Source organism: Dendrobates tinctorius, unplaced genomic scaffold, assembly GCF_039654945.1.
Source record: "Dendrobates tinctorius isolate UK_male_01 unplaced genomic scaffold, ASM3965494v1 ptg000143l, whole genome shotgun sequence".
Lineage (NCBI taxonomy): Eukaryota > Metazoa > Chordata > Amphibia > Anura > Dendrobatidae > Dendrobates > Dendrobates tinctorius.
The window spans coordinates 43,109,463-43,135,000 of NW_027361810.1; the positions used below are offsets into that span (position 1 = coordinate 43,109,463).

At 41.5% G+C, this 25,538-nt stretch overlaps 1 protein-coding gene across 4 annotated transcripts in view; it reads right to left on the bottom strand.

Moving 5' to 3' along the window:
- The window catches only part of TLK1 (tousled like kinase 1), a 321,524-nt gene that overhangs the window by 235,181 nt on the left and 60,805 nt on the right, over positions 1 to 25,538 (bottom strand). For 2 of the 4 annotated variants that reach the window (XM_073545854.1, XM_073545858.1), the window contains exon 3: positions 9,651 to 9,713. The exons of 1 other annotated variant lie outside the window; for it this stretch is intronic. In XM_073545854.1, the coding sequence (XP_073401955.1) occupies positions 9,651 to 9,696 (46 nt within the window). In that variant the 5' untranslated portion in view covers positions 9,697 to 9,713. Of the gene's footprint in view, positions 1 to 9,650; positions 9,732 to 25,538 lie in introns of all 4 variants that reach the window. One more of the 4 variants, XM_073545855.1, reaches the window with a different exon arrangement.

The window sequence follows — 25,538 nt, forward strand, 5'->3', positions numbered from 1 at the left end:
CTCATATAACCTATAGATTGATACCATATCCTCCACCAACAAGATCCCCCTGAAATTTGACACCATAGAAGCAACTGTTTTCGTAGGTTGCGTTATTAAAGAAGCACTACCATTAAAATGGTATCATATTAATATATTGCAATCATCATATTATACGGCACTGTGCACTTACTGTACAATTGCTCATTTTGCCTTTCTACCCAGTTAATTCTTCTCTTTTCTCTGCTCTATGTAGAAACAGGAAGTCTCTTTTCCCTGCATTTATAATCCCACTCTTCACCTCTTGACGCAGCTGCTCCTCCTCCTCCTGCCAGGGACTTTTGCAGTGACTCATACTGGGAAAATTGACCTCCTGTTTATACATTGAGCGTAAAAGATTCACCTAGTCAGTTTTTAATCTTAGACCTAATGGAAAAGAGAAGAATTAACTGTGTCGAAAGGCAAAATGAGCAATTGTAAGTACACAGTGCTATATAATATACTGATTGCAATATATTAAGAGGATAAAAAATATGATTCTTTAGATGCTAACAATCCCGAAATTTGCAGTCAAAAGTATATATAGGAATAAAGGAAAACTTGAAGTCTGTCAATCTGTAGACATTTTTACTGTAGCGAATCTTTAAGATCACATAAATCAGTGCCAGCAGGTGACTTTTACATTTTCAACAAGCTAAAGACTTTTTGTTTGTTTTTAACGGAATAGAATTTTTATCTAAATTTACATACTAATAATTTAATGTAACATTATAAAACAATTTTTAAGACTCTATAATTTTCAACAATGCAATAATGCAAAATTGTATGCATTTTTGCATTATTGTACGGTCACAGTCATCCTTTCTTCGTTAGGTATCTATGATATGTTGCATATGATCTATATAGGTTTGGGACTACATCGGCATTATTAACTACGTTTTTATTTGAATTCTGGCATTTTTCCCCCTCAATTCCTAATCCTAAATAACAAAGGATGCATCCGCTTCACTTATATTTTATTTAACCCCTTCACTACCAAGGGTGGTTTGCACGTTAACTCCCGGGCCAATTTTTACAATTCTGACCACTGTCCCTTTATGAGGTAATAACTCTGAAACGCTTCCATGGATCCTGGTGATTCTGACATTGTTTTCTCATGACATATTGTACTTCATGTTAGTGGTAAAATTTCATTCAAATAACTTGTGTTTATTTGTGAAAAAAACTGAAATTTGGTGAAAATTTTTAAATTTCGCAATTTTCCAACTTTGAATTTTTATGCTCTTAAATCACAGAGATACGGCACACAAAAAACTTAATAAGTAACATTTCCCACATACTTACTTTACATCAGCACAATTTTGGAACCAAAATTTTTTTTTTGTTAGGAAGTTAAGGGTTAAAAGTTGACCAGCGATTTCTCATTTTTGCAACACCATTTTATTTTTACGGACCACATCACATTTGAAGCCACTTTGAGGGGTCTATATGATAGAAAATACCCAAAAGTGACACCATTCTAAAAACTGCACCCCTTAAGGTGCTCAAAACCACATTCAAGAACTTTATTAACCCTTCAGGTGCTTCACAGGAATTTTTAAAAATATTTAAAAATGAAAATAAGGAATATTTAAAACAAAAATGAACATTTAACTTTTTTTCACTAAAAAAATACTTCAGGTTCTATTTTTTTTATTTTACCAAGGGTAACAGGAGAAATTGAACTGCAAAAGTTATTGTGCAATTTGTCCTGAGTACACTGATACCTGATATAAGGGGGGGGGACCACTGTTTCGGTGCATGGCAGAGCTCAGAAGGGAAGGAGCGCCGTTTGACTTTTTCAATGCAAAATTGGCTGGAATTCAGATCTGATGCCAAGTCACGTTTGGAGAGCCCCTGATGTACCTAAACAGTGCAAACCCCCCACAAGTGACCCCATTTTGGAAACTAGACCCCCCCCAAGGAACTTATCTAGATGTGTGGTGAGAACTTTGAACCCCCCAGTGCTTCACAGAAGTTTATAATGCCTAGGCGTGAAAATAATAGAAATCGTATTTTTTCCTCAAACATGATCCTTTAGTCCCCAAATTTTTTATTTTCCCAAGGGTACCAGGAGAAATTGGACCCCAAAACTTGTTGTCCAATTTGTCCTGAGTACACCGATACCTCATATGTGGGAGAAAACTACTGTATGGGCACACGTCGGGACTCGGAAGGGAAGTAGTGATGTTTTGGAATGCAGACTTTGATGGAATGGTCTGCGGGTGTCATGTTGCCTTTGGAGAGCCCCTGATATACCTAAACAGTGGAAATCCCCCACAAATGACACCATTTTGGAAACTAGACCCGCTAGGGAACTTATCTAGATGTGTGGTGAGCACTTTGAACACTTTGCTTCACAGAAGTTTATAACGCCCGGGTGTGAAAATAAAAAAAATCATTATTTTTGCGCCCCAAATTTTTTATTTTCCTAAGGGCAACAGGAGAAATTGGACCCCAAAAGTTGTTTTGCAATTTTTCCTGAGTAGGCTGATATCTCATATGTGGGGGTAAAACACTGTTTGGACGCATGGCAGAGCTTGGAAGGGAAGGAGCACCATTTGACTTTTTCAACGCAGAATTGGCTGGAATTGAGATCAGACGCCATGTTGCGTTTGGAGAGCACCTGATGTGCCCAAACAGTGGAAACCCCACAATTCTAACTCCAACCCTAACCCCAACACACCCCTAAACCTAATCTCAGCCCTAGCCCTAATGGGAAAATGAAAATAAATACATTTTTTTAATTTTATTATTTTTCCCTAACTAAAGGGGGTTATTAAGGGGGGTTTGATTTACTATTTATGGCGGTTTTTATATTTGGCAGCTGTCACACGCTAAAAGACGATTTTATTGTAAAAATAGTTTTTGCATCACCACATATTGAGAGCTATAATTTTTCCATATTTTGACCCACTGAGTCATGTGAGGTCTTATTTTTTGCGGGACAAGTTGACGTTTTTATTTGTATCATTTTCGGGCACGTGCCATCTTTTGATCACTTTTTATTCCGAATTTTGGAACGCAGAATGAACAAAAAACAGCGTTTCACAAATTTCTTTTGGGGGGGTGCGTTTACACCGTTCTGCGTGCAGTAAAATTGATAAAGCTGTTTTATTCTTCGGGTCAGTACGGTTACAGCGATACCTCATTTAGGTCTTTTTTTATGTTTTAGCGCTTCTATGCAATGAAAACAATTTTATATAAAAAATAATTATTTTTGCATCGTTTTATTCTGCGAGCTATAACTTTTTTATTTTTTCGCTGATAACGCTCTTTGGTGGCTCATTTTTTGCGGGACAAGATGACGTTTTCAGCGGTACCATGGATATTTACGAGCGTCTTTTTGATCGTGCGTTGTTGCACTTTTTGTTCGGCGGTATGATAAATCATTTTATTTTTGCTTCGTTTTTTATTTTTATTTTTTAAGGGGGTTTGCTAAAGGGGTTAACTAATGAGACAGTTTTATAGGGTGGGTCGTTATGGACGCGGCGATACCAAATATGTATACTTTGTTTTGTTTTGTTTTTATTTCCAAAAAATGAATTAGGGAATTTTTTTTTTTTTAATTTAGCGATTTTTTTTAAAATTATTTTTACCCTTTTTTTTTTTTTAGGTTGTCCCAGGGGGGACATCACTGTCCTGTGACAGATCGCTGATCTGTCACATCACAGATCACTGTGACAGATCAGCGATCTGTCACAGGCATAGACGCAGACTTCCTCATGCCTGCGCTTTGCAGGCACTGAGGAAGCCAGCTCCCTGCAGGCCCCTGAAGGTCCCCGTCGCCATCTTGGATTCGGGGACCTGCAGGGATGGAGTCCCCCGCAGTAGCGCTGCACATGGGCGTGGGCGCCGCTGATCACTTTGACGTAATATTCCGTCCATGGGACTTAGTCCCAGGTCACATGGACGGAATATTACGTCCATTGTAGGAAAGGGGTTAATGTTATTTTGCAATTTATCCAGATCTTGTAGTGTAAATAAATTTATTACTCCAAGACCAGGCTTGTTCCCAATAATAAACCCCTTCCAGCAACATTTTTTAATACAAAAGTAGCCTTGCAGTGGGAAGTGAGACAAAAGAAAAGGGAAATTATATCCAATAAGAAATAATAAAATAAAAAATAAACTCAATAAAAATGAAAAAAAAAAAAAATCTAAAAAAAATAGATATATATCACTGTAATTGTAACTCATGTAAAAAAAGAAAAAAAACATTTTTTACTATCACAACATGCATAGCTTAAAAAAAACAAGCTAACAAAAATAAAATTACAGAATGACAATCGTTTTCAATATTAACAATAATAATGAAAAGATACAAAAGTCAAACATCCATCTTGAAAAGTAGAAGCCTACATAAAGCTACAGTATACATATACAGCTCTGGCAAAAATTAAGAGACCCCTTCCAAATGTTCAGTTTGTCTGATTTTTCTCTTTATAGGTATATTTTTGAGTAAAATGTAAATTGTTCTTTTAGTCTACAAACTTCTGACAACATGTCTCTGAATTTCCAAGCAATAAATTTTGGAGTTTTTTTTTCTGAAAAGGAGAAATTGTAAAAATTCTAAAAAAAAAACAAAACAAAACCCAGTGCTTTCAGACCTCAAATAATGCAAAGAAAACAAGTTCATAATCATTTAGAAGCAACGATACTAATGTTTTAACTCAGGAAGAGTTCAGAAATCAATATTTTGTGGTATAACCATACTTTCATGTATCTTGGCATGCTTGGCACCAGTCTTTCACACTGCTTCTGGCGCAAAAATTTAAGCAGTTCTTCTTTGTTTGATGGCTTCTGACTTTCCATCATCCTCTTGATTACATTCCAGAGGTTTTCAATGGGGTTCAGATCTAGAGAATGTGCTGCCCATAACAGGGTTTTGTTGTGGTGGTCTCTTATTTTTTGCCAGAGCTGGATATAATAAATCTAAAACGCTTGAGGGGAAATAGAGGAAAATGCAATTCTGCTCTTAATTTTTTTTTTTTTAAATGTGTAATTGTTGTTAACTTTATAATATGGATCAAAACCATCATGGTGATGCCAAACATATAGCATTTTTTTATGTTTTAGCAGTTTTGTTTTGAAGTTTTATGGTGAAAAAAAATAAGTTTCTCTCGTCTGGTGGTCAGTCCCATTGGTGATTGACAGCTATTCATATGTACACTTACACAAAGAAAGCCATCAGTCACACATAGGTCTGCCCACTGGACCAAAAATCCCAGAAAGAGCAGAGGATTAAATAACCGTATTTTTTGGACTATAAGTCGCAACTTTACCCCAAAAAATTTGGGGGGGAAATGGGGGTGCATTTTATAGTCGGAATGTACTTTCCAGGAGTGTGGCGGCAGCAGGAGACTGGCGATTCTGCCGGCCCTGAGCTGGGAAGAGAGGGATGTTCAGTGGTCCGACGCTGCAAGGCGATGATCTGACTCACATACCAGACTGGTGCGGCAGTTTACTCGGTGGTATGGGGGCTCTGCCGACATTTTGTAAAACCCCGGACCCCCGCACTTTAATTGCTGCAATGCGGTGACCTCCGGGAAAATGGCCGCTGGAGGCGGCACGTGTAGATTTAGATGTTGGGAGTCGAGATCTTAGTGGCGAGATTACAATCTACACATGCCCCGCCTCCGGCGGCCATTTTCCCCGATGGCCACCGCATTGCAGCAATGGATGTGCAGGGGCTCCAGGCTTTCGTAAGATGTCGGTGGAGCTCCCACATCACCGAGCACCCCTGAACCATCCCTGCACCAGTCTGGGATGGGAGTCAGATCACCCCGGACCACCGAACACCTCCTGTGAGGTGCTCCGCCAGCGCTGCCGATACCCCACCGGTAAGCTGAATTCAGACTGTAAGACGGACCCCCATTTGACACATTTTTTTCCTATTTCCCTTCTGAAAATTTGGTGTGTGTCTTATAGTCCGAAAAATATGGTAATTAAATACGGGTTACACTGAAGCATTTCTCTGAAAACTTTGTCAATGTATTGAGCTCCCCCTGATTTATAACATGATACCTGCAGATAGGTTTGTATTTTTATGGTGACAGGTTCTCTTTAAGAGTTTAAACATTATGTATACATAAAAATAAATATATGGCTAAAAGTAGCTTGTTCTCAAACTCTGATGTTTTACTATTTTTGGATGATCATCAATATCAGACATACCCTACATCTAAAGAAACTACTGCAAATCTATGAATCGTCCTAACATATAAGACATAGCGGTTTTCTAACAGTCAGACATATTAATGCATGCGCTGATACTTTGTTGATGGTCTTGCTTATTAGACTATTTACAGTTTTAACTATATAGTTAGCAGCTATTTAATTGAGTCTTCTAAGCACCTGTCTTGTCCTCTCAACAGCGAGCCAGATGTCTTAAGGAATGTTGTTGTATGGAGAGCAGACACATGATGCGATGCGATGTCAGATACTTGTAAAGGGTCATAAGGTGATCTATTTCAGGAATCTAAAGCTACATTCATGGTCAGTTTCCGGGACAGCTCCGTTTATTAAAGCCAACAAAACCAAAAAGGAAGATACATGAATCTTTTATAAGAAACCAAGTTATACGTGATGATGACCAACACAGCCTACTGCTGCCACAAATACATTAGTAAGACAGGTGAAACCTTACCTTAGTGACATATACATGGAAACCATGAAAAAAAAATCTTTATTAAGCTACTATTAACTTTGTTGCCTCTTGATAGTGATATATTTCAGTTCTAGAGTAGCCAGTCTGCACTCAGTGAGTATGCGGGTGTGGAACATGCTCAGAATAGTGAAAGGGGTCATATGAATAAGTATCTGCAGAATTAGGCCCCCCAAAAAAGTCCCCCTAAAAAAGAAAAGAAAAAAAAAAAAGTCCTCTCTTCATCTTGAGACAGGGGTCATTTGAGTATATTTGTAAATAAAAATAGCCGATTTCAACCAAAGTTCATCAAAAAACAAATGAAGAAAATAAAGATTGCTTTAGTTTCACAATCAAAGAACGTCAACATCTGAAATTAAGTCCGCCATGTTGAAACACTTTGTCCTCTAGTCAAGCGAAAGATCTTTTTGTTGAGAAAAACAACAATCTTTCTGTGAAAAAATATTCTTAGGAGGAAAGGAAAAAAAAAAAATCACTCCTACGTCATCGGGTGTATTTGAACACATATGCCAAGGTTGAACTACTTGAATGGCCAATGTAGACCAAAATGAGTAAGGCTGCGTTGGAATAACAAACATTTGCCATTAGAGAAGGAGAAGTCGATTTGCGGGGGGATGCCAGTCCATTGGTCAGATTAGCAGTTTCTTATCGCAGGCCAGTAGACGCTGGCCACTGGCTCGTGAATTTATTACTTTCCGGGATCCCATACAAGGATTTCGATTAGTATCAAAGAAGGAAAGGTATCCAGCAACAGATCCATCGGTGAATACGGTAATTATTTAGAAACAAAACTGTCTAACATGGTTAAAATTATGGTGTTCGGAACACTTTGAACTATGATTAAGAACCAGTCTGTTTGAAATGTGCAAGGCCGTGGAGTTTCCCTGGTTATTTACCTTTTTTCTAAACTAATGGTTTAATACCATAATTTTAACCATGTTATACATTCAAGAGTTTTGCTTTTAAATAATTATTCACCAATGGATCTGTTGCTGGATTCCTTTCCTTCTTTGATACTGCTCATTTGCTGCTAACACAAACTTCTTTCTGTGCAAAGCCATTGAATTCTACTGCGGTGAGCTGGATTTTTTTCTACAAAGTTTTTTTTTTTTTCCATTGTTGTTAAGGATTTTGATTAGCCAGGCAGGCGCGTCGTCATCTGTGGGATAAGCTGCAATGACGATTCTGCAAAAACCCTGGCTAATTAAAAGCCATAACTAGGAATCCAACCATTTCTATTCACGAGACATTTATTGTTCAATTATCAAATTGCCGTTATCTAATGGGTTTAGCCACCTCAAGAACGAACTGAGCTAAAGCTGGAGTCACACATAGCGACTTACCAGTAAGTCGCTATGTGATCGCTGGTGAGCTGTCAAACAGCCAGCTTCACCAGCGATCAGCACAGCGACGCCGAGCGCCCAGCATCGCTGTGTTCATTAGCGCTGATGCCATATCCCTGTAAAAAAATAGAATTAAAATAAAAAATATTTTTATTCTCAACTTCCGACGTCCCGCGCAGCCATCCTGCCTCTCTCCACGCTCCGGTCCCAGTAATCCTTTGCGAGAATGACCGCGAGAATGTCACGGTCTCGCGGCAGCGCGACGTCTCGCGGTCATTCGTGCAAAGGATCACTGGGACCGGGAGCGTGGAGAGAGGTGGGATGGCTGCGCGGGACGTCGGAAGGTGAGAATAACAATATTTTTTTTTATTATTATTATTTTTTACAGCTGATCGCTGGTCTCCCGCCTGTCACACGCAGCGATGCGTGCTGGCCAACGGGAGACCAGCGACAAAAAATATGTCCAGAGGTTTCTTGCAGCGATACCGGCAGGGGGGCCGGTCGCTGATCGCTGTCACACACAGCGATCTTGCTGGTGAGATCGCTGTTACGTCACAAAAGTTGTGACTCAGCAGCGATCTTGCTAGCGAGATTGCCATGTGTGACTCTCGCTTAAGGAAAACATTTCCTGCAACGGTTTCAGCCTTGCTTACTGAAAGTTGGTGGAGTTTGCATACACATCTGTAAAGGAAAATGGACCCTTTCAATTAAAGGGGTTCTCCGGGAATAGAAAAAAAAAAAAAAAAGAAAACGTTATTACAGATAAATTCAAAAATAATTAGCAAATCTTACTCGTTTTGTTTAGCTAGGTAATCCAGAGACTGTTCACACCAACATCCAGAGGATTAACTATAGTAGGTCCATGGGTTGTAATCGCACCTATGTCCTGGAACCTAGGGTGGATCATCACTTTCGCTCATATGAGACAAGAAAAACTATTACAGCCCACTATAATTTTGGACCCTGCAGGAAATTTTGCATCGGGGGCCACAATTTTAAAGTTACGACACCGCTGCTAAACGGCTGCTGCGACCTGGAAATATCTGATTACTTTCCTAGACATTATGAGCGGGTTTTGTTAATTAAATGAATTTTTTATTAGACAGCAGTTCTCTTAATAATATGTTTTCTTGTAAGCCTCTAATTTTAAGGTTTCTGTGTTGCTTTACAATAAGCCAAACTGTGAACCATGAAGCTTTTCCTAATACGTATATTTTTCTACCGAAGGGATAATTATGTTTAAGATTCATTTTTTTAGAGGTGCAATGAATTATACAAAAATTCTCATAGTTATTTGATCATAAAGAATGCATTCACTGCTTGCTTTACAAGATAGAAGAAAAAAATGAGATACTCCAAGTAATAATTCACTGGAAGTACACACAATACAAAACCTACAGCTCATTATCATTACCCATCGTGAAGGCGCTCTGACAGCAATTGCCAGGAGAAGCCCACGCTTTATTGTTGGACAACGTAGGTAATATTGTTTGCTTTTGACCAGATTGACATATTTACTTCAAAGTGAATTTGCATACACAGGTACATGAGAAAAAGTGGAAGGAGGAAATACAGTCATTTACATAAATTCTAAAGATTAAGTATATAGAGAGGATACTCACCCCAATGCAGTAAATAGTCGGTGTTCTCAACAGAAGTGTAGGACATTGAAAACTCGACTTTTGCTGGAAAAAAAAAACAAACTACCCATTGTTAATTTTCAGCATGGAAAACAAATTGAATTCAACGGTCAAATATAGTTAATTGCAGAAAAAAAAATTAATTTGAGAAAATAAACAGTAATTTAATTTTGCAGATCAAGAGGCTTGGAAAATATATACCATGCAAAAAATAAAATTTATTGGATCAAGAATTAAACAATTCTTAATCTCTTCTGGAAAGATAAGACAAAAGAATCTGGGTCAGAAAGAAAATAAGGAAATAAGAGAGATGAAAAAGAAAAAAAAAACATACAAGAAGTGATTGTAAATAACGTCCGGAAGTTTAGAGGTCTTCCATTTGCATAATAACCTGTAAAGGTTTTTTTTTCAAATTGTGCTTATTAAAGAGGCTCCAGGATTCCAACACAGACAATATATGGCTATTTTCAAAGTCATGTGGAAGAGTGTTACATGACCCTATATGATGGTGGAAGTGTGTCCTGGAATGATGATAGTAGCACTAATTCATCAGTTATGAATGGAGATAATTATGTGAAATCATCCCATTTTTCATCGGTTGACAACCCAACCATATGAGCACATGGGGCTTGTCTCTATCTCACCTCTCCAATACAAAACTGGCAAGCAAAGATATGATCCTTTCTTATTGAGCTTTACCACCAGCTTATAAGGATTTTAAAATTGGTCTACTGTAATTTAGGGTTTATTGAGAGTTTACGCCTATTGGAAACCGCTTTAAGTCTATGCTTGACGTTGAGTACCTATGTCTCCCTTACACAAAACACAGGGAGAAGAAGGATGATAACGAGTGTGTTCTGTGATTTTCTTTTACCATCCCTGGTACGCATTGAATGTCCTACCCTTTGTATCCATAATGTATTTCATTCCTTTTCTGTCTTCCATGCTTACCTCTGAGTGTGCCGTACCTCCCCCGATTTTTATCACCTTTGGTTAACTCTGCACATGTGGTCTGGTCAATCATGCCCACATCCCCTCTCACAGCTGACCCCTCTTAGTCGCAGATATACTCAGAGCCATGCGTCTGCCCAGACGCAGTCTGCCTATTTCAAGTTCCATATTTCAAATTACAGATTTCTAATTATGCTACTCTGAATTAGACTAGAATTTGAAATGTGGAATTTGACAGTAAGGTAACAGAATAGATAACCACAATGTTTCGGTATCTTCTCACTTTCACGCCCATAATTCTCTATTTTATCCGATCTCCTATAATCCCCCTACCTAGTAAGGAACTAGTCATTTCCCCCTCCATCCTCCCCAACCACCTCACCTTCTTCTCAGATCTGTTCCTCCACATACAATCCTTTTTCTCCAGACACACACGGCCACATCATGTCCTATCCTGCTCCCACCTTCTAACGATCTGTCTGCTACTCCTCATTGCTGGCGACGTATCCCCAAATCCTGGCCCTCCCCAACACATCCCCACACTCATTTCTAACATCCTGCCAAGATCTTCTACACATTTTTGCAACCATGATAACCTCATACCTATTCATCCAGCCCCCACTCCCCCGGTCGTCTTACCTGGAGCCTTATGGAACAAGCTGTCGTTTATCGAGGACCTCTTTATCACCAACAAACTCTCCTTCCTTGCCATCACTGAAACCTGGCTCACTCCCTCTGACACAGGCTCTCCAGCTGCTCTTTCCTATGGCAGATTCCATCTCTCTAACACCCCTCACCCCAGCAACAAACGTGGTGGGAGAGTTGGCTTGCTCCTGTCTGATACCTGCTCCTTTAACCCAATTCAATTTCCACCCTCCGCTACTCTTCCCTCGTTCGAGGTGCACTCCGTCTGCATCTACTCCCCCTCCAACTGGCTGTCATCTACCGCCCCCAGAACTAGCCATCTCCACCTTTCTGGACCACTTCACCACCTGGCTACTCCATTTCCTCTCTGCTGACATCCCCACCATCATCAAGGGCGATTTCAACATCCCCATTGACACTTCCACCTCAGCTGGCTGTAAACTTTTATCACTGCCTCCTTTGACCTCACTCAATTGTCCTCTGCAGCCACTCACAAAGATGGTCACACGCTGGACCTTATCTTCACCCGTCTCTGTTCTCTCACTAATCTAACTCACCACTCCCCCTGTCTGACCACAACCTACTGACAATCTCTTCCCTCTCCTCTCCTACTGCGCAACTCCCACTCGACAAACTTGCTCACCCTCGCAGAAATGTCAAACACCTCAATTTACAATCACTCTCTGAGTCCCTTCTCCCTCTCACAGACATAGCTTCCCTTCATGACACAGATGCTGCTGCCACCTTTTATAACACCACATTAACAGCAACAAGGGTTTCCAAGGCCGCTGAGCAGAGATGGAAGAGAACACGTTCTACCGAGCACTTCAACGCATACAAGCAGTCCCATGCCAGCTTCAAGTACACACTCTCTGCCGCAAAACAAACTTTGCATCCCTCATATCCTCACTGTCTCACAACCCTAAACAGCTTTTCAACACTTTCAATTCTCTACTCCGTCCCACAGCACCTCCTCCCTCTCCTTTCATTTCTGCTGAAGACTTTGCCTCCATCTTTAAGCAGAAGATCGATACGATCAGAGAAAGCTTTGGCCCGCAGCTCCCAATGCCCCTCTTAGCCACTCAGCCCTGTTCTTCCAAAGCCAGCTTTTCCACCATGACAGAAGATAAGCTCTACACCCTCCTGTCAAGATCACACCTCACCACTTGTGCGCTTGATTTGAAAGACCAGCTCACCCACGTCTGACCTCACCGCACCTCAGACTCGGATCCGGCCCTGCCCTGGCCGCACAGCAGTAATAAAAGAAGAAATGATCCAGCTGAAGTGCTCTGGTGATTTATTGAGTGCTGTTCAGACAACAGAACATTGTTTATGCATTTCTGGCTAGACGCCCTTAATCATAACCCGCTCCCGTCCCACCTCATCCTTAACTTTGCCACAGTCTTCATCCCAACTCTAACACACCACTTCAAGCTTTCACTTACAAATGGTGTCTTTCCCTCATCCTTCAAACATGCCTCAATCACACCCATCCTCTGTGTCTAACTATCACCCGATAGGTGTTCTCCCTTACGCCTCAAAACTACTGGCACAGCATGTATTATCTTCAACTGTCCTCCCACCTCTCCTCCTGTTCCCTCTTTGACTGGTTACAATCTGGCTTCCAACCGCATCACTCAACTGAAACTGCCCTAACTAAAGTCACTAACGACCTGCTTACCGCCAAGAGCAAGCGACACTACTCTGTCCTTCTTCTCCTGGACCTGTCTTCTGCCTTTGACACCTTGGACCATTCCCTCCTGCTACAGATTCTCTCATCTCTTGGCATCACAGACTTGGCCCTATCCTGGATCTCATCATACCTAACAGACCGAACATTTAGTGTCTCCCTCTCAAACACCACCTCCTCACCTTGCCCCCTGTCTGTCGGTGTTCCTCAAGGCTCAGTCCTAGGACCCCTCACTCTTCTCCATCTACACCTTCGGCCTGGGACAGCTCTTAGAATCCTACGGCTTGCAATATCACCTCTACGCCGATGACACGCAGATCTACCTATCTGGACCTGACCTCACCTCCTTACTGACCAAAATCCCACAACGTCTGTCTGCTATTTCAGCCTTCTTTTCTGCTCGCTTTCTCAAACTAAACATGCACACAACAGAATTCATCATCTTTCCCCCATCTCACTCTACCCCTCCACCAGACCTATCCATCAATGTCAATGGCTGCTCGCTTTCCCCAGTCGCGCACGCTGAGTGCCTTGGGGTGATCCTCGACTCTGCCCTCTCTTTCAAGCCTCGACTCTGCAATCTCTTTCAAGCCACATATCCAAGCCCTTGCCTCCTCCTGCCACCTCAAACTCAAAAATATTTCCCGGATCCACGCATTCCTCATCCACGAAACCACAAAAACACTAGTGCACGCCCTTATCTCCCGCCTCAACTACTGCAACCTCCTACTCTCTGGTCTCCCCTCCAGCACTCTGGCACCACTCCAGTCCATCCTACACTCTGCTGTGACTAATCCACCTGTCTCCCCGCTATTCCCCAGCCTCTCCCCTATGCCAGGCCCTTCACTGGCTTCCTATTGTACAGAGGCTCCAGTTCAAAACCCTAACCATGACACACAAAGCCATCCACAACCTGTCTCCTCCATACATCTGTGACATGGTCTCCCGGTACCTACCCGCACTCCATCTTCCATCCTCTCAAGATCTCTTTCTCTACTCTCCCCTTATCTCTTCTTCCCACAAACGCATATAAGACTTCTCCCGTGCTGCCCCCATACTCTGGAACTCTCTGCCGCAACACATCAGACTCTCACCAACAACAGAAACCTTCAAGAAGAACCCGAAGACCCACCTGTTCTGACAAGCCTACAGCCTGCAAAGATCCTCAGTCTACTGAACCACCGCACAAACAGCTCTATCCTCTCCTAGTGTATCCTCACCCTCCATGTAGACTGTGAGCCCTCGCGGGCAGGGTCCTCTCTCCTTCTGTATTTGTGTGTCCCTTGTCTTGCACATGTTTATTGTACTTGTCTATATTTCCCCTTTTCACATGTAAAGCGCCATGGAATAAATGGCGCTATATAAATGTATAACAACAACATGTCATAGGATGATGGGGACCCGCCACCTCAGGCACACTCTTGTCATCGCTTTATAAAACTGCTGACCAAAAAGCTCCAAAATGCACAATACTCATCTCGGTTAAAGCCAATTGCAGTCAGTGTTGAACTTGGGTTGTAAGTTCACAAAACCAGACAACTGAACATCACAAGTGAAAGCAGTAAATACTAAAACAAGTTAATGACATCAGAGGCCTCCTCAGACATCTGGAAGAATGGGTAATAGTGTGAAGGGTTAATACTAAAATCAGAGCTGAAGTTTCGTTTTATCCATTCTCTGAAGGTTTTGTTTCTTCATTTTTGTTGCTGTAAGATACATTTTTATAATTGGCATGGGCTGTCATGAAACCAGATTGTTCCCATCAGGTGCAAGATAAGGGAGGCGGGAGTGTAAAACTCTGAAGAATATGCCATTATACTACTTTCTATTTGGATACGGACATACATGTAGTTTCCAGTTTTCTTGCAATATTATTGGCTTACAAAGTGAAATGATGCTATTGGTACTTGAGAACCTTGCATAATTAAGCAAAAGATTATAAAAGATGTGACTAAAATGAAGGGGTTTAGTGATCTGCCTCGATCCTCCCGTACAGAGAGCCCCGTCTCCATGTGGTCATTTGAGTTGCTAGCGACACTGGAATAATTTGGACATCACTGGCTCAACCGTGAAGGGTTAATTTAGCCCTCCCTAAACAGCTACCCCGACAGTGGTGCCCAACGTGGGGCCCCCGAACAGGGACGCCTCTGCCCCCGGAGGACAACACAAAGGATCCTCAGAGCGGACACAGGTGCTGGAAAATTGGGACTGATCACCCCCACGACAACCACGGTAAGTTGGCAGTTATACTGTTCAGACTGACCGTTGGTGTGGTTTTCCTGTGCTTGTTGCAGCAAAGAGGATCTGAGGTTTGTCCCCTGGTGGGGTGATTCATGGGTGGAATCATATAGAGGTGCAGTCCCGTTGGGGGCCCAGTGCTCGAACCATACCTCATAAGGGACGGACACCCTGGATTGACCAGTGATTGTGACTCTATAGTCAAAATATCCTGAAATTCCCGACCATTATTAGTATTGGGCGTGGTGATGTGATCGAAGACTGGGTAGGATACGTAACTCAGGTATATATAGAAAGATATATATAACCAGAAGTGTCTGGAGGGATAGTCTGAGACGCCCTCCTCCTTTCACTGAGTACCGCGAATTTTGGGCAATCCCACAGGGGGATTATTGACCCGGTGGAACAGAGACTGAAATGGCCGCCAGATCTATGCACAATTTAAGTCAGGATGTTTGGCTCTAAAGGAGAGAATTATGTTTCTGTGGAAGAAAAAGAAAAGTTTGGAATTGTGTGAAGGATCAGATACTGTTAGTCTTATGATTCAAAGACGAGGAAAGAAATTTGTCAGCAATGCAGGAAAAATATTTTAGATTCTGGGATTTCCTAAGGGCGGGAGGTTGCAGCCTACGCTATGGGACGAAGGAGTTAAAAAGAATAAAGGAAGGTTGACTGATGATGGATTACTTGAAGGCGCTGAGGAATTCCGTGGCTTGGCACATGAATTGTATAATGAAGGTTATGTGGACATTGAACAGCAAGTGAATTGTGATTGTTTCTGTTACTGCTATGTTGAAGAAGGAAAATTGTCTATTATTATGGCAAAGATGGGATGTATTGTGGTTCAAGAAAGTGACTGTGGTGTGAGGAAGTGATTGATTAAGAAGGAACTAAGATCCAGACAATGTGTCAGGCAGTCGAATAGTTAAAAGTGATGATTTGAAAGAAGAGGTCTCCCTGCTAGATGACAATTGTACAAGGAGACCGAGAGTCGCAGCCCCCACCTCTGCTGACGGCACCTATTATCATCCGCCGCCAGCCTTAGTCCCCGTTATTGCTAGTGGTTGAGTATCCACCCCTTCCATTTACCAGCTCCAGAGGGAAAAAAAAAAAGTTTTGAGAAGACTTTAACCCGCTCTGTTCAGCAGAGAGAGAGAAAAAAAAAAGCAAACCGCAGCCTCTAGCCCCCACCGCAGCTGCGAGCACACAGCGTGCCCTTCAGCCCACACAGCAAACTCTCGCCCCCCCTCAGACTTCAGCTACTGGGAACCCTGCTCCTCAGCCCCTCCCTGCTAATTCCAAGATGATGGTCAGATGGTTCTTACATTATATAATCCCTATGTAGATAAAGACAGTGAGGAAATCTGTATTTTGCATGCCTTTTCCACAGTTATGCCACAAGGGGCCCAAAACAGTCCCAACCAGTTTGCAAAAAAATATGAGCAGGTGTCTTTTGCCATTGTTGCCATTGTTAGCCTCCTTAAGTATCTGGCAGCACTCAACTGTCGGGTTTCGGCCTCGAGACTTCAGTTCTGCCTTGGTCAAGTGATGTTCTTGGGTCACTGTCTCCTTCAGGGTGCCAGACACCTCGCAGAAGAAAGAAAAATAGCTGTCAGCTCCCTTCCTTTCCCAAAAGATGAAACTGAACTCCAGCGTTTTCTTATGCACTTAATGTTGTCAGTGGATACCAGCTGCAACCCGCATAATGCAACCCCTTTACAACGCCTTGAAAGACGGTATAATGAACTATAAGGGAAGATGGCAGTGATGAGGATTACCTCCAACATGTTTGTTCCCAACTTCTGACTGAAGAAACAGCTACTCCACCAAATGTCAGTGAGAATCCACTCCCAAATCCTGATCTGGTGTTATACACGGACTCCCGGTATGCATTTGGTATTGCTCACGATTTTGGGGCTCTATGGGCCAATCGAGGGTTTATTACTACTGCTGGAACCCCAGTGAAAAATGCTGAAGCTGTTAAAACCCTCATGGACTCGATCAAATTACCTACTCAGGTGGCTATTATCAAAGTTAAGGCGCACGGTCCTAGGAACAGTCCACAGACTGTTGGCAACGCGTTTGCGGATATGCAAGCAAAAGCCGCCGCTCTCTTACCCGTTGAACCAACTATACCAACTATGGTGACCACACTATCTCAGCGTAAACAGTTACAAGAAGCACTGACCCTGCAAGAACCTGATGATCTACAACAGACTGAAGTTTTCTGTCGGACCCCGTGAGACCGCTTAATGACGATGCAGAGAATGTCTCCAAAGGAAGAGGTGAAGCAATGGAAGACTGATGAGGCACGAACGGATAATGGTCTCTGGAAAAAGGACCAACTCGTGTGTCTCCCTAAGCGGATGTACCCTGCTATTGCCACATGGGCACATGGACCTAAATATCGAGGAAAGAATCAGGCCCTCGCACTGGTGCAAAAATTCTACTGAGCCCCGGTTCTTCAGTTGGCCGGAAGCATTCCCTGTTACCAACATGACTGGAAAGAACACAGCGAAGAAACTGGTGATGGAAGTTATATGCAGATATGGGGTTCCAGAAGTTGCTGAAAGTGATCAAGGTCCAGCCTTTTCTTCTCATATGTACCAAGAAGTTCTGACAATGCTTGGATCCACTGTAGCCCTCCATACTCCGTACCACCCACAATCCAGTGGGAAAGTTGAGAGTTTGAATGGCACACTGGGGGGGGACAATTGACCAAAATGATGCAGGAGACTACGGCTCCATGGCCAGAGCGCCTACCCATTGTACTATACCACATTCGTACTACCCCTATTGCAAAACATGACCTGTCCCCATATGAGATATTGTTTGGTGCTAGGCCCCCAGTTGCAAATTTCCAGCCTCAGCAGTTATCAGAAGAAACTGACCGTGCTGTTCAATATGTTATTCAGCTTAGTAAAAATATTGCTAACACCTATGTTCTAGTTTTCTTTTCTTTTCCAGATTCAGCAGAAACCGACACCTGTTATAACCTGAAGCCTGGTGATTTGGTAGTCGTGAAGAGGCATGTCAGGAAGCACGGACTAGAACCCTTGTATGACGGTCCCTATGAAGTCCTCCTCATCACCCAACAAGCCAATAGCAAATAAAGGGGACATGTTTTGGTTTTTCGCATTTTCCATATTATTATTGGTAGAAGTTAAAGTTTAAGTTAGAAGATATTCAAAAGACTCAAAGATCAATACGATAAAGACAATGATTGTAATAGGGACAGTTGATGGTCCGACACTTTCTCCTTTCTAAATCCAGCCAATAGATTTAAGGGAATTGGGGGCTGGATAGCTGGGATCTTACAAAGCTTGTTGCACATTGCTGCCTGTATCCTTGTTGTATATGTGATAGTAAAACTTGCTCTTTGGTGTATTTCTGTATGTATTAGGAAAGTCTGCACTAAGACAGCTAATGATGATACCAAAGGCGTCGTTGCCCCTGCTCTTCTCTGCACTGATCTCAAAAGACTACTTGATGAAGATGTTGAAGCCAAGCACATGCCTACCTACAAAAGATCCCCACCACCGTCATCAAAAATTGTTATTCATGAACTGCAGTATACAGGGGGATGGGTGTGCCGCGACAGCCATGACTGATAACACGGCATCAGCCATGTAAACACCAGTACCCCTCAAGCTGTTAGCTTGGGATAGAACCTTTGATGCTGCATGTGTTAAAAAAATTTATCTAGGGGGGAATGTGAAGGGTTAAAACTAAAATCAGAGCTGAAGTTTCGTTTTATCCATTCTCTGAAGGTTTCGTTTCTTCATTTTTGTTGCTGTAAGATAAATTTTTATAATTGGAATGGGCTGTCATGAAACCAGACTGTTCCCATCAGGTGCAAGATAAGGGAGGCGGGAGTGTAAAACTCTGAAGAATATGCCATTATACTACTTTCTATTTGGATACGGACATATATGCAGTTTCCGGTTTTCTTGCAATATTATTGGCTTACAAAGTGAAATGATGCTATTGGTACTTGAGAACCTTGCATAATTAAGCAAAAGATTATAAAAGATTTGACTAAAATAAAGGGGTTTAGTGATCTGCCTCGATCCTCCCGTACAGAGACCCCTGTCTCTGTGTGGTCATTTGAGTTGCTAGCAACACTGGGATAATTTGGACATCACTGGCTCAACCGTGAAGGGTTAATTTAGCCCTCCATAAATAGCTACCCCGACAATAGACGCCAAAAGATCTGTACTAACAGACAAACTGGAGACACCACATTGAAGGTGTGATAAAACACTCCTGGATCGCCTTTGCTGGGGTCAAAGGTCACGTGCGTTCAGCATGAAACTCAGGCGCAGAGCTGGGATTCGGGTATAACTGACACTGGGTCAGGTTTATTAACGGTGAAAGCAATGCAAAAAGGAAATAAAACATAAAACAAATCCTTGCCTGTCCGGCACTAACTAAACAAGGTACAACCTAACTACCAACTAGCGGGCTTCTCCCGTCCAGCCAAACCACAGTTGCAGTGGGCATTGCTTCCACTCACGTGTGTCTCTCACACAGACAGGCTCTCTGCGTTCCCAGGCTGAGACACTCACACAACCATCTGGCATCCTTTTATATCCGCCTCCCATTATTCATTAGTAACCAGGTGCGATCCTGACCAGACTAGGCCACATAGGAAAGGTATCTGGGCGAGATATACCTGCCCTCATCCACTATTCCCACATGATTCTCACAAAGGACAGAGCTCATAAAGCTTAAAACAAAGAACTTTTCCCCTAATCCTAAGAATGCCAAATTCAGAGTCACATACATGGACTCAAAGAAGTCATAATGGAAAAATTACCTACAATTTCTTTAGTGTCTAAGAAGAGGATGCCATCTACCAGATTGGCAACACCTAAGACTTCTCTACTGCAGTGTACTACAGATCCCTCCACCCTAACTCATGGACTGAGAGCACTCCTCTCCTCTACTTCCAATGCAAAACTGTTCTATCTAAACAAATATTCTAGCGCCATGTCTCATATCGTATTGTGGACCGGACAACCTGATCAGAAACGTGCTGATGGATACCGGACCTCTTTACTCCAATACTCATTTGATTAGGACTTCCTGAATTCTCTCCTATCCCAATCTTTACAGCTCTTCTAACCCACCTTAACCCATTAAACATCTGACCTGTACCTCCCTTCTCTCCTACTCCTATGGGCTTTCTTTTTTACCCCCTTCATCTTGCTTTTCTAATAATTTATGTTTCATATCCTTGTTTTTTTAATTTTTTTAACCACACTTCTGTCACTGATCAGTGAATTGTCACCTATCCTGTCCCCCTTATTTACAGTAGGAGCTTACCACCTACACGGTCCCATTTTTTTCTCCAATATATCAACAATCCACAATGATTTTCTTTTTGTGATTTTTCAATTGTTTATTTTGCCTCCTATAATAAGTGCTTCTGTTTTATTTTAGTTTCATCTCTTTAGACTATTGACTTAAATTTAACAAACTAAATGTAAACTTACAACTGAGAATACTAGAGTCCTGTCTTAATGGGTGGCTGTCCAGTAAAAGAAAGCAATCACCTATCTATTGGATAAATATTAACTTATAGAACAGTTGGGGTCTGTCCACTGGGATCTCCGATTGGCAGAATGGGGGACTTCGACCCATTAGACTGTGGAGGTAGTGCACATGTCCAACCGCCATTCTATTCATTCTCTATGGGTTACAAAACACAGCACTTGGCTTTTTCCATCCCCTGCACAACAGTCTATGGCCACCAGACTAGAGTCATGTGAATTTCCTCCTACATGCGTGAATCACTGATGCCTCTTAAGATTAGTATGAAAGAAGCAAAGTCATTGTTGTTGCGTGACGTAGGAGAAAAGGCTGCCGGGATACTGGATGATACAGGTGCTTCTCACAAAATTAGAATATCATCAAAAAGTTAATTTATTTCAGTTCTTCAATACAAAACTGAACCTCATTATATAGCGTCATTACAGAGTGATCTATTTCATGTGTTTATTTCTGTTAATGTTGAGGACTATGGCTTACAGCCAAATCAAAACCTAAAAGTAGTCATCTCAGTAAATTAGAAAACTTTATAACACCAGCTTGAAAAATTATTTTAAAATCCGAATGTTGGCCTACTGAAATATATGTTCAGTAAATGCACTCAATACTTGGTCGGGGCTCCTTTTGCATCAATTACTGCATCAAAGCGGCGTGGCATGGAGGCAATCAGCCTATGGCACTGCTGAGGTGATATGGAAGCCCAGGTTGCTTTGATAGCAGCCTTCAGCTCATCTGCATTGTTGGGTCTGGTGTCTCTCCTTCCTCTTGACAATACTCCTTAGATTCTCTATGGGGTTAAAGGGAATCTGTCACCCCATTTTCAGCCTATAAGATGCGGCCACCGCCATCAGGGGCTTATCTACAGCATTCTTTAATGCTGTACATAAGCCCACGATGTAACCTGAAAGTTAAAAAAAAAAAAACAAGTTAGATTATACTTACTGGGGGCACTGGGTGTCGCGGTCCGGGCCCTCCCATCTTCATGCGATGGCGTCACCTTCTTACTTCTGCCGCGGCTCCTGCGCAGGCGTACTTTCTCTGCCCTGTTGAGGGCAGAGTAAAGTACTGCAGTGCGCAGGAGCCGGGAAATGTCAGAGTGGTCCGGCGTCTGCCCACTGCAGTACTTTACTCTGCCCTCCACTCTTCCTCCAGACTCTGGGACCTTGATTTCCAAATGAAATGCAAACTTTACTTTCATTTGAAAACAACACCTCGGACCACTGAGCAACAGTCCAGATCTTTTTCTCCTTGGCCCAGAGTAAGACGCTTTTGGTGTTGTGTGAAGCCACTCATGACCAATAGACAAGGAATATGACACTTGTAGAACACGTCCTGGATACGTCTGTGTGTGAGGGCTCTTGAAGGAATGACTCCAGCAGCAGTCCAATGCTTGTGAATCGCCCCAACATTTTTGATTGTCCATTTCTTAATAATCCTTTCAAGGCTGCTGTTATTCCGGTTGCTTGTGCACCTTTTTCTACCACACTTTTTCCTTCCACTCAACTTTTCAATAGTACGCTTGGATATAGCACTCTGTGAACAGCCAGCTTCTTTAGCAATGACATTTTTTGGCTTACCCTCCTTGTGGAGTGTGTCAATGACTGCCTTCTGGACAACTGTCAAGTCAGTAGTTTTCCCCATGATTGTGGAGCCTAAAGAATCAAACTAAGGGACCTTTTTAAATGCTTAGGAAGCCTTTGCAGGCATTTTGTTAATTTTTCAAATTTACTGCGATCATGACTTTTGGGTTTTCATTGGCTGTAAGCCATAATCATCAACATTGACAGAAATAAACACGTGAAATAGATCACTCTTTTTGTAATGAGACTCTATATAATACAGTGGGGGGAAAAGTATTTCGTCAGCCACCAATTGTGCAAGTTCTCCCACTTAAAAAAGATGAGAGAGGCCTGTAATTGATATTATAGGTAGACCACAACTATGAGAGTAAAAATGAGAAAACAAATCCAGAAAATCACCTTGTCTGATTTGGCCAAATTTATTTTGCAAATTATGGTGGAAAATAAGCATTTGGTCATTAACAAAAGTTCATCTCAATATTTTATTATTTATCCTTTGTTGGCAATGACAGGGGTCAAACGTTTTCTGTAAGTCTTCACAAGGTTGGAATCAATGAATCACTCCCCTTTCTTGTTTTATTACCTTCCAGACATGGCGATTTTACATCCTTTTATTTTTAGTCATCCCTTCTTCCAGTGGCGTTAACTTTTCATATTTGTGGCAATATTGCCATATGAGCGCCTGTTTTTTGCAGGATTAGCTGTACTTTTGACACCAAACATCCATTTGATTATGTAATACACAGGAAAAAAACTTTGGCAAATTTTTAGTTGACAAGGGGGGCATGAACCTGAGATTGCCATCATCGCTTGTTTTATAGAAAAGGATTGCAGCATATAGTGAAAACAGCAGTGATTAGGCAGTATGAATCAAGGGCCAGCTCACTAATAAGAAATATCTGTTTTACTCTGAAACACTACTGCGTTTCGGAGAAAACTTCGTTAAACACAAGTTCCAGAAACGAGGTGACTGGGAAGACCAGTTATCGAGGGAGGTCTCTGTTGGCTTCTCAATGCTTGATTGGCAGGCCTCTCTTTACGCGTGCCAGGAGGGGAAACGTCGGTGGGACCTACCTCTGTCTCTCTAATTCCTAGTCACATTTTATTTTTTCTTCAAGAGTAAAACAAAAGACAGGGGTCTAACTATACAGGCTATTGTTTGAAAACTTCGACGGCTACACTACACCTATGACTATATATGGGAACTTCTCCTTATCTACATCTTTCGGTGCATGGCCGTGGTGAAGGTGCTACTATTGCAGAAGATTCCCTCTTGTGTTTGAGATGTCTAACGTGGTTGTACACCCTACAGGCATATAACAAACAAGTCACAACAGAGAATTGGATTCATTACCATTAATTTTGATACATTAAATTACAAAATAACATATTCCTGCAGTAAATTATATAAAAGCAGGTCAATACGATAACCCAGCTAGCTGCTCATCTTGGCTGAGTAGCCATGTCAGGCCCTTGCACAATATGACTGCTGTGGTATCACGCGAGTTATAGAAATATTATTACAAAAAATGTCAAGGATGATGTTAAAAAAAAAAAAAAAGAAAGGTATGTTGCCATAGCAACACAATACATACCAGTAATACAATTACTTCCTTCGCTGCAGGAGAACACACAGGTGACGCCCAAACCCTTCCCGCTGGCACAGTGCAGGCCAGCATTATATAGCAAAATACAAGGGGAAGTGTATTCTTAGCATCCACAAATATATTGAATTTTCTGTCCTGCAGGACAATTTCCTACTGTGGCTTTCTAAGGTTATCAACATATTCGAGACCTGGTTGACGACTACAAAAGAAATAAAAACTCATCTTAAGGCCTGTCAAAGATTATGTGTATTTTTAGCTTTTTTATGTTTTGTTTTTTTTCTTTTTCATTTTATAGTAACAATTTTAATGACTACGCTCTCCCCACCACGACTTCAAATACAGCAATGATCCAGAAACTGTGACCATTTTTTGGCAGCTATATAAAATGTAGTAATCTAAATCAATTGTATATTTTTTTTAAGCAAGAGTTGAGAAACCTTTTCAGAACCAATATTAATCTATAGGAGAACTGAATATACAGTGGCCAAGACAAGCAGAGCAGAGGGCAGAATCTTAGTTAATTAACTCCATCCCTTCCATGTGATTCCCCATTTTTGGACTTTTTGGGGTTTTATTTCCATTGCCTTATACCTGGAACCATCATTTTTTAATTTTTCTGTACCAAAAATGAATTTAGAAAAATGCATGGCGCCTACAGTAATACATGGTGGTGGCAGCGTCCTTAAGTGAGGCCATATGAGTGCAGCACCATATGCTGCTCTCCATATCTCCACCTCTGGGCGAGGTTCAAATTGTACATTAAGACCTGTTTGTATCACACGTCTGTTTGTATGGAGGTGTGCAGATTTCCTGTATTGATTGCTTTTGCTAAAGGACTAAAACGCTGGACAGATGCTGGCTAACCGACACTATTGTATGGACTTGTCACTTTATGTTTCACTTTGTGCTGGATCAGGGCTGTATTTGAGTTTCCTGTGATTTAGTTTATGAGAACTGCAATAAACCAGCCATACTTTTAAATAGAAACCACTTGTATGTTTGGATTTTTTTTTACACATATCTAGGCTTCTTGAACTATTGTCTTTTCTTTGTTGATTATTCATCTAGGGAAAAAACTGAAAGACAACTCAATTTTTCCGGTAAAGAAAAAAAAGTTAATCTGACAAGCAAGAATGATCTGATGAAAAAGTTAGTGATTAAATAGGGGTGACTCATGTAACACAGGACAGGTTTGCATCTAACTGTCTAAAAACCTTGCTGGGGGTGACCATAACTATGCAAAAAAAGGCGGTTTAAACATCGCTTACACCCTACTGTTTGCCTTTGATATAAAGCATGAAAGCAACTATAGTAAAGGTCTGGAAAGACGATAAGACGCACAACATTAGTCATAAGGAGTGAATGCAGCACTTGTCCAGTCTAATAATTCTTCCCACCCATTATTTGAAAAGGAAGGCTGTTTCGCAACTTTACTTTTAACTCAATTATTTTTTTCTGTTGCTTTCCATTTTTTTTCTCTCTTTCTTCCAGGAGCTAGAACTTTTTTTTTTATTTTCCCATCAACAAAGATGTATGCATGAAAGATTACGTTTTTTTTGCAGGCAGAGCTGTAATTTTGACTGACATTATTCATTTTATTACATAC